This window comes from Nerophis ophidion, linkage group LG21 (assembly GCF_033978795.1).
Source record: "Nerophis ophidion isolate RoL-2023_Sa linkage group LG21, RoL_Noph_v1.0, whole genome shotgun sequence".
In the NCBI taxonomy this organism is placed as follows: domain Eukaryota; kingdom Metazoa; phylum Chordata; class Actinopteri; order Syngnathiformes; family Syngnathidae; genus Nerophis; species Nerophis ophidion.
In genome coordinates, this window is record NC_084631.1 from 1,548,717 (window position 1) to 1,563,736 (window position 15,020).

Genomic DNA, 15,020 nt, shown 5'->3' on the forward strand with positions numbered 1-15,020 from the left:
CTACCGTCCCTCAGGGCAAAGTCCAAGAATGGTGGCCGCTGTCTGAGAGAGCGTCTGGAGAAGATTGGCCTCAACCTGCCCGCCGGGCGACGCAAGGCAGCCAACGTCACTCTGCTAACGTCTCTGGTGGAGGGTACGACACACACACACACACACACACACACACACACACACACACACACACACACACACACACACACACACACACACACACAGTCGCAGATCGACAGAAATATTCACGCATGAGCGGCAAAGAGCAATGAAGTGTTTAAATAGTGCAAGTGATCACACTGACCTGACTTGACTTACTCTTACAGTTTAAAGCATGTTTTAAATCATGTACACACGCGTCACATCTTACAAAAACCAGCGTCCACTGCAGTGGACATTTCTGATCTGCTTTATATCTCTGATAAAAGAAATAGACCCCCCAAAAACGTACACTGCAGTGGACATGTGTAATCTGCTTCATATCTCTGCCGAAAGAAATACGCCCCCCCCCCCAAAAAAAACAAGCGTCTACTGCAGTGGACATCTGTGGTCTGTTTTTTATCTCTGACAAAAGAAATTGACCTCAAACAAACGTCCACTGCAGTGGACATTAGTGTTCTGTTTTGTATTTCTGTCAAAACAAATAGACCAAAAATAAATGTCTACTGGAGTAGACATAAGTGATCTGTTTTGTATCTGTGACAAAACATATAGACCAAAAACAAATGTCCACTGCAGTATCCCTGAAAAAGGCAACATCCTCCTAAAAACAAGTGTCCACTGCACTAGACATTAGTCTTCTGTTTTGTACTTCTGACAAAAGAAATTGCCCGCGACCCCAGAAGGGACAAGCGGTAAAAAATGGATGGATGGATGGACGATAGAAATTGACCAAAATCATTCGGCCACCGCAGTGGACATTTGTGATCTGTTTTGTATTTTTGACGCAAGAAATAGACCCAAAAACAAGCGTCCACTGCAGTGGACATGTGTGATCTGCTTTTGATTTCTGACAAAATAAATGGACCAAAAGCAAGCGTTTACTGCAGTGGACATTTGTGATCTGTTTTGTATCTCTGACACAACAAATAGACCCAAAATAAACGTGGACTTTAGTGATCTGTTTTGTATCTGTGACAAAACAGACATAAAACAAATGTCCACTGCAGTGGACATTTACGATCTGTTTTGTATCCCTGAAAAAGGCAACATCCATCCATTTTCTACATCTCCCAAAAAACAAGCGTCCACTGCAGTGGACATTAGTGTTCTGTTTTGTACTGTTCTACAGAAATTGACCAAAAACATTCGCCCACTGCAGTGGACATTTGTGATCGGTTTTGTATTTCTGACACAAGAAATTTACCCAAAACAAGCGTACACTGCAGTGGACATTTGTGGTGTGTTTTGTATTTCTGACAAAAGAAATTGACCTAAAACAAACATCAACTGCAGTGGACATTTGTGATCTGTTTTATATCTCTAACAAAACAAATAAACCAAAAATATATATACACCGCAGTGGACATTTATGATCTGTTTTGTATCCCTGGAAAAGGCAACATCCTCCTAAAAACAAGCGTCCACTGCAGTGGACATTAGTGTTCTGTTTTAGACTTATGACAAAAGAAATTGACCAAAAACATTCGCCAACCGCAGTGAACATTTTTGATCTGTTTTGTATCTCTGACACAAGAATAGACCCAAAACAAGCATCCAGTGCAGTGGACATTTGTGATCTGTTTTGTATTTCTGACAAAAGAAAGAGACCCAAAACAAGCTTCCACTGCAGTGGACATATGTGATCTGATTTTTATTATTTTTACGACAAAATGAATAGACCCAAAGCAAGCGTTTACTGCAGTGGACATTTGTGGTCTGTTTTGTATCTCTGACAAAAGAAATGGACCAAAAATAAACGTCCACTAGAGTGGACATTAGTGATCTGTTTTGTATCTCTGACAAAAGAAAGTGACCAAAAACAAACGTGCACTGCAGTTGACATTTGTGATCTGTTTTCTATCTTTTTAGACAAGACAAATAGACATATAATAAACATCCACTGGAGTGGCCATTGATCATCTTTTTTGTATCTCTGACACAAGAAATTGACCAAAAACATTTGCCCACTGCAGTGGACATTTGTGAATTGTTTTGTACCTCTGACAAAAGAGATAAACCCAAAAAACGTCCAATGTAGTGGACATTTATGATCTGTTTTGTATCTAAAAAAAAATAGACCCAAAAAACGTGCACTGTAGTGGACCTTTATGAACTGGTTTGTATCTCTTACAAAACAAATAGAACATAAATAAATGTCCACTGGAGTGGACATTTGTGATATGTTTTGTGTTTATGACAAAAGAAACATCTTCCTAAAGACAAGTGTCCACTGCAGTGTACATGGGTTTGGTATCTCTGACAAAAAAAATGGACCCAAAAACAAAGGTCCACTGCAGTGGACGCTGGTCCCGCCGTGCTAAGTAACCAACGTGTCCTCTGCTCCACCCTCCAGGCGAGGCGGTCCATCTGGCCAGAGATTTCGGGTACGTATGTGAGACAGAGTTCCCGGCCAGAGCCGCCGCCGAGTACCTGTGCAGGCAGAGCGAGCCCGAGCAGCTGCCCACGCGACGCAGCATGCTGCTCGCCACCAAGTGAGTTTGCACCACTCAGATCTCATCATTTTAGGAAAATATTAATCAATCAATCGATTATTTATATAGCCCTAAATCTCTAGTGTCTCAAAGGGCTGCACAAACCACAACGACATCCTCGGTACAGAGCCCACATAAGGGCAAGGAAAACTCACACCCAGTGGGACGTCGGTGACATAGTCCGAGGTCACATTGTTATGGGAGACGCACTGCACCGTCAGTAAGATAAGAGTTAAACCAAGACAGGGCTAAGTCTGACATACCAATTCGTGTTTTGATACGTTCTAATAAAATATTATGATCGACGGTATCAAAGGCAGTGCTAAGATCGAGGAGCAGCAATAAAGATGACGCATCAGAATCCATCGTTAGCAATTAGTCATTTTTGCGAGGGCTGACTCCGTGGAGTGATTTGCCCTGAAACTGGATTGAAAGGTTTCACATAGATTGTTAGACGCTAAGTGTTCATTTAGCTGCTCTGCAACAATTTTTTCGAGGATTTTCGAAATAAAGGGAAGGTGAGACACCGGTCGGTAGTTTACCATGAGGTCAGGATCGAGGTTAGGTCTTTTAAGGAGAAGATGAATAGCCTATTTTTTGAATGCTTGGAGAACCGTGTCAGAGGAAAGTTATAGGTTTATAATATTTAGCACTGATGGACCTAATAATCCAAAGAGCTCCTTGATCAGTTTCCCAGGAAGTGGGTCAAGTAAACATGTTTTTTTATTCCTTTTACACGTTGTAACAATTCTTCTAATGTTATTTCCTCAAAACAAGATAAATTATTTTGGAGGGAAGTATCCGCCGTATATACAGTCGTATCAGAACATTATTATTGGAAGAAAGAGAAAAAATATTAAAGGTATGATTTTTTAAAAATTAAATACTGTAAATGGCCATCAGTTAGCTAATTCACAAAAATACAGATGTTATTTCCAAAATAATCTGTCCTCTACAGTGGACATTTGTGTTTTGCATAATAGAGCTATTTCCCCCCCAAATAACTTTTAAAAATATCCCTGTAATACAAATCAAGTTGTTGAAACTAGCATTCTCTGCAGTGGACATTTGTGTTTTGCAGAATAAATTAAATTTTTAGCGTCCATTGTAGTCGACATTTGTGTTTTTCACAAGAGGACTATTTTTTTTTGTTGCATCCACTGCAGTGAACGTTTTTGTTTTGCATAAAAAGGGAAGATTGTTTCCCCAAAATATAAGACAGTCTAATCATGCAAATCAAGTTGTTATATTTTCCTGACAACTGCAGGGAATATTCGTGTTTGGAAAAATAGGGATATTTTTTTTTTAGCGTCCACTGCAGTGGACATTTGTGTTTATTTAATATGGCTAATTGTGCCCCCAAAATAAGAATAAACCCCTTCATTCAAAAAAAGTTATTATTATTTGCCTGACAACCGTGTCTACTGCAATGGACATTAATGTTTTGCAGACGAGGGCTGTTTTTTTGTGAATTGTCCACTACAATGCACATTTGTGTTAACATATTAGGACTATCTGTTTCCCCCTAAAAAATTTTTATAAATAAAATAAAAAAATTCTCTCCACATTATGCAAATAAAGTTGTGGACATAGGTGTTTTGTAGAATAGGGCTATTTGTCCTCCCAAAATGAAAATAAAAAGCCTTATTACGCAAATAAAGTTGTTATTTTTGCCCGAAAACCACCGTCCAATGTAGTGGACATTTGTGTATGGCTGAATAAGTCTACTTTGCTTGGTGTCCACTATAGTGGAAATGTGGGTTTTACATAATAGGGCTATTTGTTCCTCCATAATGATAAAAAAATATGCTACATTATGCAAATAAATTATTGTATTTTTTATTTATTAAATCAACATAAAAAACACAAGATACACTTACAATTAGTGCACCAACCCAAAAAAACTCCCTTTTTCATGACAAAGGGAAAAAAAAAAAAGAATCCCCCCCGCCGGGCCGCGGGACAAATGATCAAGCATTGACCGGTCCGCAGCTACAAAAAGGTTGGGGACCACTGATTTAAATGATAATCATGTTTAAAGAAAAATAATGGGGAGGTTTTCTACAGCCACAGTTTCCGTCTGACTCCTCCCCTTCCTTTCAAGGGAGATCTGCAAGGAGTTTGTGGACCTCATGTCCCAGGACCGCTCTCCACTCGGGGGCAGCCGACCCACCCCCTGCCTGGAGCCCGGCCTCCAGGGGAGCCTCACCCACTTCAGCCTGCTCACCCACGGCTTCGGCACGCCGGCCATCTGCGCCGCGCTCTCCGCCTTCCAGAGCTACCTGATGGAGGCCATCAAAATGCTGGACAAGGGGGACGGGGGCGGGAAGAGCCACCACGACAAGGAGATGAAGCACCACCGCAAATAAGAGGCGGGACAAACTCCTCTGTGGACACTCTGGCCCGAGGAGGCCGGTAGCTGTACTGTCACGTCTGTCCACAAACACCTCTCTTCAAACGGACCTCTCCTCGCAAGTAGCACCATCGGGGCCAGCAGTATTTTTCAAAGCTTCCAACCGAAAGGATCTTGGAACATTTTGCGAAAGCCATATCCGAGGCGACTTGGGTCCCAGAAGACTTCTACTTGTAGTTCTTGGCATGGTGCTGGTGGGGAGCGGAGCTGCATGTGTGGACCGAGGCGAGTCGGGAAGGAGCAGGTGTTCTGGCGGCACATGCCCCCCATTGGAATGAATGCAGCCCCTTGCATCCGAGCACGTGTATGAAGCAGATGAAGGCCAAACCCTGAGCTGGGAGCGCGTTTTGTTCCCATCAGCTAATAAATTATACATTTAATCTTTTTTAGTGACAAAATACAAAAATATCGCGTTTTTTAGTGTAGTCAGGTGAGACTATTCCTTGGACTCATACACATGCACAGAACCAGGGGGTGCATGGACGCCAATGGTGAAGTTAGGAACACGAGCACATCATTTTGTACTTTCTGTGTATGTTTATTATTATTATTATTATTCATGTTATTACTGTTGTTATTATTGTATTACAGCATAAATGTAATATATTATTAAAAAAAAGTAAAAACGGACGTTTTTTATGGCTGTTTTAAGGTTTAATGCCTTTATTTATTTTCATTTGTCTCAATAATGACAATATTTACTAGTCCCTCTGGTGTCAAAGTGGTTTTCACTGAGGGCCACATCGCAGCTATGTTTGGCCCCAGAGAGCCGCATCTAACATTGAATACTATTATTACACAATTTTTTTATACATTTTATTAGCGGGTTGTTTTTTTTTTAATAAAATGTTGAAAAAAATAGGGTAAGGGCAATAATTTAACTTCAAAATTTTAATGGAAAAACAGTACTGCTGTTTTTATGGTGAAAAAAAATGCATCGCAGTTGCCAGAATTTAACTATAAAATTTGCAGTTTTTTTTACTGTAAATAAAAAAACTGCAATTTTAAAGTAAAATTTTGGCACCTGAGCTACCAGTTAATTTCTTTTTACAGTAAAAAAAAAAAGTAGTTTTTTTTTCATTTAGAGAAAAATGCTGTAAAAACCACAGTAAATTTCACAATTTTACCATGAACTATATTGCTACTTTTACATTGCACACTTTGATGGAGAATGTGCTTTGAAATCATTATTAGTAGTATTTATTTATATATAAAAAAAATGTTTGATGATATATTTTTGCATCATTAGACAATATATTAGTTTACATAATTTGCGATTACATGGAGTACATTATTTTTCTTTCACCCAAAATAGGGGGCCTCTTCTAACAGTGAATAATATTATTACACAATTTTTTTATGCATTTTGTCGGTATATATTTTTTAAAACTAAAATGTAAACAAATATGGTAAGTTGCAATTTCATCTCAAAATGTAGTGTATATTACTGTAAATGGAAATTGATTAATTGATTGATTGATTGATTGATACTTTTATTAGTAGATTGCACAGTACAGTACATATTCCGTACAATTGACCACTAAATGGTAACACCCCAATAAGTTTTTCAACTTGTTTAAGTCGGGGTCCACGTTAATCAATTCATGGTAAAACAGTACTGCTGTTTTTATGGTTGAAAAAAAAGGCAGCTCAGTTACCAGAATTGTACAGTAAAATTTACATTTGCTTTTACTGTAAATAAAACAAAACCTGCAATTTTACAGTATAATTTTGGCACCTGAGCTGCCAGTTTTTTTTTTCAACCGCAAATTAACAACTGTACAATTTTTTGTGTATTACTATAAAGGCCAAAACGACACCACACTTTATTACAGTAAAAAAAGTACTGTTTTTGTTTATTTAGAGAACAATGCTGTAAGAAACTAAGTAAATGTCACAATTTTGAATACAATTATTACACAATGTTTTTATGCATTTTATTAGTCGATTTTTTAAAACTAAAATGTAAAACAAAAATATGGTAAGTTGCAATATTTTCACCTCAAAATGTAGTGTATATTACTTTTAAATGGAATTACTGCTGTTTTTATGGTAGAAAAAAAGGCAGCTCAGTTGCCAGAATTTTACTGTAAAATTTACATTTGTTTTTTGTACTGTAAATTACAAAACTGCAATTTTACAGTAAAATTTGGGCACTTGAGCTGCCAGTTTGTTTTTTGTTTTACATTTTTTGGTGTGTTACTGTATATGCCAAAACAGTTTAGTAAAGTAAACAAAAATAGTTGTTTTGATTTAGAGAAAAATGTTGTAAAATCCACGGTAAATTTCACAGTTTTACCATGAAATCTAATCACAATTTTATCATGAAATCTATTGCTACTTTTATATTTCACACTTTGATGGGTAACTTGCTTTGAAATCATTATTATTAGTTTTTATTTCTATTTAAAAAATGTTTTTAAATGTTTGATGATATATTTTTAGACAATATACTAGTTTACATAATTTGCGATTACATGAAGTACATATGTTTTCTTTCTCTCAAAATAGAGGGTTGAGTCTACCAGTGAATACTATTATTACATCATTTTTAGATGCATTTTATTAGCATTTAAAAAAAATAAAAAAAAATATGGTAAGTTGCAATAATTTCACTTCAAAATGTAGTGTATATTACTGTAAATGGAAAAACAGTACTGACAACAAAAAAAGACAACTCTGTTGCCAGAAGTTTTCTGTAAAATTTAAAATAGTTTTTTTACTGTAAATAAAAAAATGCAATTTTAGAGTTAAATTTTGGCACCTGAGCCGCCATTTTTTTTTTACCGCAAATCAACAACTGTAGATTTTTCAGTGTATTATTGTAAATGCCAAAACAGCATCACAGTTTATTACAGTAAAAAAAGTTTTTTTTTTCATTTCGAGAAATATGCTTTAAAAACCACAGCAAATTTCACACTTTTACCATGAAATCTATTGCTACTTTTACATTGCACAATTTGATGGATAGCTTGCTTTGAAATCATTATTATTAGTATTTATTTCTATTTCAAAGAGGTGTGAATGCTTGATAATATATTTTTGCAAAATTAGACAATATTTAAGATAACATAATTTGAGATTACATGGTCTACATATATATATTTTCTCCCAAAATAGAAAGAAAGAATATATTTAGTAAGAGAAGTAGCAGTACATTGTTGATACATATTATTTCCAGGCTTTTGAGGGCCAAATAAAATGAAGTGACGGGCCTCGAGTTTGACACCTGTGCTCGGGCAGCAACGTCATAACTTAAAAAACACTTTACAATCTTAATGATTAACTTATTCTTCAGTTAAGATATTTGGTGAATGACTTCATGATTTAGCCTATTTAATGGACAATTTGTAATAATGAAATGGCTGGGTATGGAAAAAACGAATTCATGTATTAAAACTATTAAAATGTAAACACACCTAAAGTATTCTTTTGAATTTTGAATTAAATGTTTAATTTGCATTTTATTCGCTTATTTTATTCATTAAATGTACCATTAATGAAGAATAAACAGTGAAACATACCTTAAAAATGGCCGTTTGGGTTGTTAATGGATAAAACTAAATTAAATATGAGTTTAAGATGGATATAATTAAACATATTTTACATTTTATGAAGCCTGAACTTGTTGCATAAACAGTGAGAGGTGTTCAGAATAATGACAGTTACTGGTTAGCAAGAAATTAAATCTCTATAAATACAAACCAAAATATATGTTTAGAATAACACAAATACCATATAAATAAGGAAATAAAATGAATTTAATTGTATTTTTTTTTTAATCAAAAGTGGTTTCCAAAGACAGCGATCTATTTGTGACAATGTGCATGAAATAAGATAATCATCACATTTTCAAACGTGGCTAGTAAAACATTAAAAAAACTAAGGACAAATGTTTAAAACTCATGTGACAAACTTAACATATCTGGCCCGCCACCTCATGCAAAACATGCAATGTCATATATTTTAAACTTAATCTAATATTGCAACAAATATTATATTATCACACATTCAAAACATAAAAAAAGCACTTTATACATACACACACACACACACACACACACACACACACACACACACACACACATATATATATATATGTATATATATATACATACATATATACACACACACATATATACACACACACACACATATATATATACATACACATATATACTTATATACATACACATAAACACACATATATACATATTTACATACATATTATACATATACACATGTATATTATATATTATATGCATATATAAGTATGTCTAATATATATACATATGTATGTATAATATACATATATATACACGTACATGTACAGTATATACACATATATACATACATATATACATACACACATGTATTATATATATATATATATATATATATATATATATATATATATATATATATATATACATATACAAACCCCGTTTCCAAATGAGTTGGGAAATTGTGTTAGATGTAAATATAAACAGAATACAATGATTTGCAAATCCTTTTCAACCCATATTCAGTTGAATATGCTACAAAGACAACATATTTAAAAAATAAATAAATGGGTTGTATTTGTATAGCTTTTTTCTACCTTCAAGGTAATCAAAGCGCTTTGACACTACTTTCACATTTACACATTCACATACATACACACACTGATGGAGGGAGCTGCCATGCAAGGCGCTAACCAGCACCCATCAGGAGCAAGGGTGAAGTGTCTTGCTAAGGACACAACGGACGTGACGAGGTTGGTACTAGGTGGGGATTGAACCAGGGACCCTCGGGTTGCACACGGCCACTCTTCCACTGCGCCACGCCGTCCCATTTGATGTTCAAACTGATAAACATTTTTTTTTTTGCAAATAATCATTAACTTTAGAATTTGATGCCAGCAACACGTGACGAAGAAGTTGGGAAAGGTGGCAATAAATACTGATAAAGTTGAGGAATGTTCCTCAAACGCTTATTTGGAACATCCCACAGGTGTGCAGGCTAATTGGGAACAGGTGGGTGCCATGATTGGCTATAAAAAAAGCTTCCATGAAATGCTAAGTAATTCACAAACAAGGATGGGGTGAGGGTCACCACTTTGTAGGCAAATTGTCAAACAGTTTTAGAACAACATTTCTCAACGAGCTATTGCAAAGAATTTAGGGATTTTACCATCTACGGTCCGTAAAATCATCAAAAGGTTCATAGAATTTGGAGAAATCACTGCACGTAAGCGATGATATTACGGACCTTTGATCTCTCAGGCGGTACTGCATAAAAAAACGACAGTGTGTAAAGGATATCACCACATGGGCTCAGGAACACTTCATAAAACCACTGTCAGTAACTACAGTTGATCGCTACATCTGTAAGTGCAAGTTAAAACTCTACTATGCAAAGCAAAACCTATTTATCAACAACACCCAGAAACGCCGCTGGCTTCGCTGGGCCCGAGCTCATCTAAGATGGACTGATGCAAAGTAGAAAAGTGTTCTGTGGTCTGACGAGTCCACATTTCAAATTATATTTGGAAACTGTGGACGTTGTGTCCCCCGGAACAAAGAGGAAAATAACCATCCGGAATGTTATAGGCGCAAGGTTCAAAAGCCAGGATCGGTGATGGTATGGGGGTGTATTAGTGCCCAAGGCATGGGTAACTTACACATCTATGAAGGCACCATTAATGATGAATGGTCCATACAGGTTTTGGAGCAACATATGTTGTCATCCAAACAACGTTATCATGGACGCCCCTGTTTATTTCAGCAAGACAATGCCAAGCCACGTGTTACAACAGCGTTACTTCGTAGTAAAAGAGTCCGGGTACTTTCCCTGCCTGCCTGCAGTCCAGACCTGTCTCCCATCGAAAAAGTGTGGCGCATTATGAAGCGTAAAATACGACAGCGGAGACCCCGGACTGTTGAACGACTGAAGCTCTACACAAAACAAGAATGAGAAAAAAATTCCACTTTCAAAGCTTCAACAATTAGTTTCCCCAGTTCCCAAACATTTATTGAGTGTTGTTAAAAGAAAAGGTGATGTAACACATTGGTGAACATGCCCTTTCCCAACTACTTTGGCACGTGTTGCAGCCATGAAATTCCAAGTAAATTATTATTTGCAAAAAAAAAATAAAGTTTATGAGTTTGAACATCAAATATGTTGTCTTTGTAGTGCATTCAACTGAATATGGCTTGAAAAGGATTTGCAAATCATTGTATTCCATTTATATTTACATCTAACACAATTTCCCAACTCATATGGAAACAGGGTTTGTACGTAAACATATATAACAATAAACAATTGTGTAAAGAAGCAATTTAAAATGCATATATATCATTCACTGTTAAAAGTGGCCCTCTGAGGGCCATCAGTGCGATGTGAAGGAGTTTGATATCCCTGGTTTAGAACAACAAATCTTTCTTTCCACAACAAAAAAGCCATAGTTGCTTGTATTTAGTGTCCAAACATCTCCACTAGAATAGTTGCCGGTCATTTTTTTGGATCAATAAGTACTCTGAACACTCTAAACATAACGACAAAGTCACTAACACCAATCCCTCCTGCTTTGTCTCCTAATTCTCTGGCAGACCAAGTGCGTATGGGTATTACACGGGATGACACCCCCTCTCAGTCTATTGCAGATGAAGTCCCCTCCAGCCTTCAAATATCTCTTAACAAGATGGATGCTTACAAAAGACCATCAAGGTCTCCACTGTTAATGCCCTGACCGCTGCTTCTGCCCTGCAGGTGAGCATTTATTGACACCGGCGTGCAGGTAACCATGCCACGTTCTTGAAAATGTTAGTGAAAATGGCGAAATAAACCCAGCCTCTAAGGGCCTCCGCTCCATCTGCAGCCTTGAACACCACATGGAAGTGGGGACCGGCAGAGGTGCGACCCCCAGTGCCCAATAAGCCAAACAACTCCCTCCAACCATCTGCTCCTGAGTCCCTCATACTCTCAGCTACTCCAGCTTTCACATCGTCTCAACATTCCTACCCATCTCCCTCTCCATAACCTAATCCCCCATTGCACCCCCGCCTCTTTATCTGACACTCAGCAGGGCCGCTCTCCATCTCTGCATGTGCGCCTGCAGGCAAACATATGCTTCTCTTCCCGTCAAGAAGATTCCGGTGTGTTTGAGAGGAGAGGGATTGTTTAATGTTTATTAATCACCTGTCTGTGGAGTGGGGAGGCGAGACGGCGGTAGAGCCACCCACCCACACCCACGTATACGTGCACACATACGCAGGCACACATGTTTTACATTTACAGCCATGTGCTGAAAATATCCAAGACAGTAACAATATTTACAAAAAAAAAATACATATAAATACAGGTTGGAACACAGGCGGACTATAGGAAGCCCAAAAGGCTTGTATGGCGTGGACATTAGTGATCTGTTTTGTATCTCTGACAAAACAAATAGACCAAAAATAAACGTCCACCGGAGTGGACATTTGTTATCTGTTTTCTATCTCTGACACAACATATAGACCAAAAATAAACGTCCACTGGAGTGGACATTTGTTATCTGTTTTCTATCTCTGACACAACATATAGACCAAAAATAAATGTTCACCGGAGTGGACATTTGTGATCTGTTATGCATCTCTGACACAACGTATAGACCAAAAATAAACATCCACTGCAGTGGACATTTGTGATCTGTTTTGTATCTCTGACACAACATTTCGACCAAAAATAAAAGCCTACTGCAGTGGACATTAGCGATCTGTTTTGTATCTCTGACACAACATATAGACCAAAAATAAATGTCCACTGGAGTGGACATGACTGATCTGTTTTTTACCTCTGACACAACATATAGACCAAAAATAAACGTCCACTGCAGTGGAAATTTATGATCTGTTTTGTATCTCTGACACAACATATAGACCAAAAATAAACGTCCACTGGAGTGGACATTTGTGATAAGTTTTGTATCTCTGACACAACATATAGACCAAAAATAAACGTCCACTGCAGTGGAAATTTATGATCTGTTTTGTATCTCTGACACAACATATAGACCAAAAATAAACGTCCACTGGAAGGGACATGTGTTGTCTGTTTTGTATTCCTGACAAAAGAAATTGACCAAAAACAAGCGTCCACTGCAGTGGACATTTGTGAATCGTTCTGTATCTCTAAACCAAAATGAAACGTCAATAAACACTGATTATGTTATCAAATAAACCTTTCAATGAAATCCTATTTTCTATATTTGTTTGTAAAAATGTAAGCATTATCAATCTAGGCGTTAAAAGTGTTTATGAAACACAATTTTAGTGATGGGAACATGCTTTCTCAGTGAGTGTGTGGCACACCCATTAACTGTACTGACACGGTTTTGCTGTTTAACGTCCAATTAGTCTCTGTATTTGTCTTTCCAATAAAATGACCAAATATATATACACATTTTTAGAAAAATGCACATGCGCTTCAGTATCGTACTGAATCTTAGACGGAAAAAAAGCAATGTTTTCAATAGGAACGAGATAAATGGTTGATATGTTTCCTGATACAACTATTTTACTTTTGATATGACACCAATATTGAAGCCTCGAGCACTGGCCGATACCGATATTGGTACAATATCGGCATGAATCACAAATACTTTAATTTTGTGGAGTGAAACACCTGAAAAAGCTTCATCTGTCATAACCTGTCACACCAGGTCATGCCTGGTTTTGTGTGGGTCGTAGTTTTCCTATCTTAAAGTCTATTTCTGTTTCAGCGCTCCATCCGTTGTTTACACTCTGGTTACTCGGGCGCTGATTCATTTCATATGCCTCTAATTAGTGATCAAGGAGGCTCACCTGCTCTTAATCGCTAATCTGAGAGTTTTAAACCTAAGTGTCACCTTGCCTTCCACAAGCTGCTTTGGTCCCGCTTAGTTAAAGCCTGTTTAAGTTTGTTCAGTTGCTAACTTGCAGTTTTTCCGTGCGCTTGATGGCGGCACATCATATTTGTTTCTGCCTTGTACATGTAATTAAAAGACTCTTACCTCCAAAGCTGCTGCCTCTTCCTGTCTTTTGTATCCGGGGAATGCGACCAGGACCTAACAGAATCAACCTGCCAGAATCAGTGTATCTTGCGGAGGAAGAGAAAGCGCTGAAAAAGAAATATAATTCAAACAAAGGAAATCTATAACCAACACAAAACAAGACAATGGCAGATATGAAATTAAAAAAAAAAAAATAACATTTTGGAATTGCTTTATGCTGTCTTTAAGTTGAAAAGGATTGTATTTCTAGTAGACGCAGTAATTTATCAGGTAAGTTAAATGATACTGCATACTTCCTAATAAAATAACACCTCAGCCAGACTCTTGTGTGCAGACTTCTCCACTGCATTCAACATCCTGGCTTACAAACTCCCAGCTCTCTTTGATCTGGATGACCAGCTGATCCTGTGGAGAATGAACTTTTTAACAGAGAGTTCTGGTCAATACCACCTTCTCGGACCTCCAACACACCTCTACCGGCTCCCCTCAGAACCGCGTTCTCTCACAACTCTGCAGAACCACACAACCTAAGCTATGAAACAGTTCTCTTGTCTTTGCTATGAAGATTTACACACACTTTTGTTTTGTTTCTTTTCCTTGTACACAGGTTTCTACGGTATACCGGTACTAGTATAGTCCCGCGGTACTAAAGAATCGAAAACGGTACTATACTCTATATATTTTTTGTTTTACAGGCAGGACGGCTCGTCGTCGTCACATCGTGACATTGCTGGCTTTACAAGCAGAGGAGCATGTTTGGCAGCGCACACTCACAGAGTACTCAAAAGCAGACAGTGTGTAAACAGAAAAGGGAGAACGGACGCTTTTTGGCTTAAAAACTAATAATAATGGTGATGCTATAACACTGAAACGCCCTCAGGAAGAGAGGTTTTAAGACATCTCTTCTTAATCACTAATCCTCGCCTCCATGTCGACAAATAAAGTGAGT

At 37.3% G+C, this 15,020-nt stretch overlaps 1 protein-coding gene across 1 annotated transcript in view; it reads left to right on the forward strand.

The window, feature by feature from the left end:
• LOC133539573 (transcription factor AP-2-epsilon-like) overlaps window positions 1-5,697 on the forward strand; it is a 28,505-nt gene extending 22,808 nt beyond the window's left edge. Inside the window, exons 6-8 of the mRNA XM_061881583.1 lie at window positions 15-133; window positions 2,507-2,645; window positions 4,750-5,697. Coding sequence (XP_061737567.1) covers window positions 15-133; window positions 2,507-2,645; window positions 4,750-5,014 — 523 coding nt within the window. The 3' untranslated portion in view covers window positions 5,015-5,697. The remainder of the gene's footprint in view (window positions 1-14; window positions 134-2,506; window positions 2,646-4,749) is intronic.
• Window positions 5,698-15,020: the final 9,323 nt, after the last annotated feature.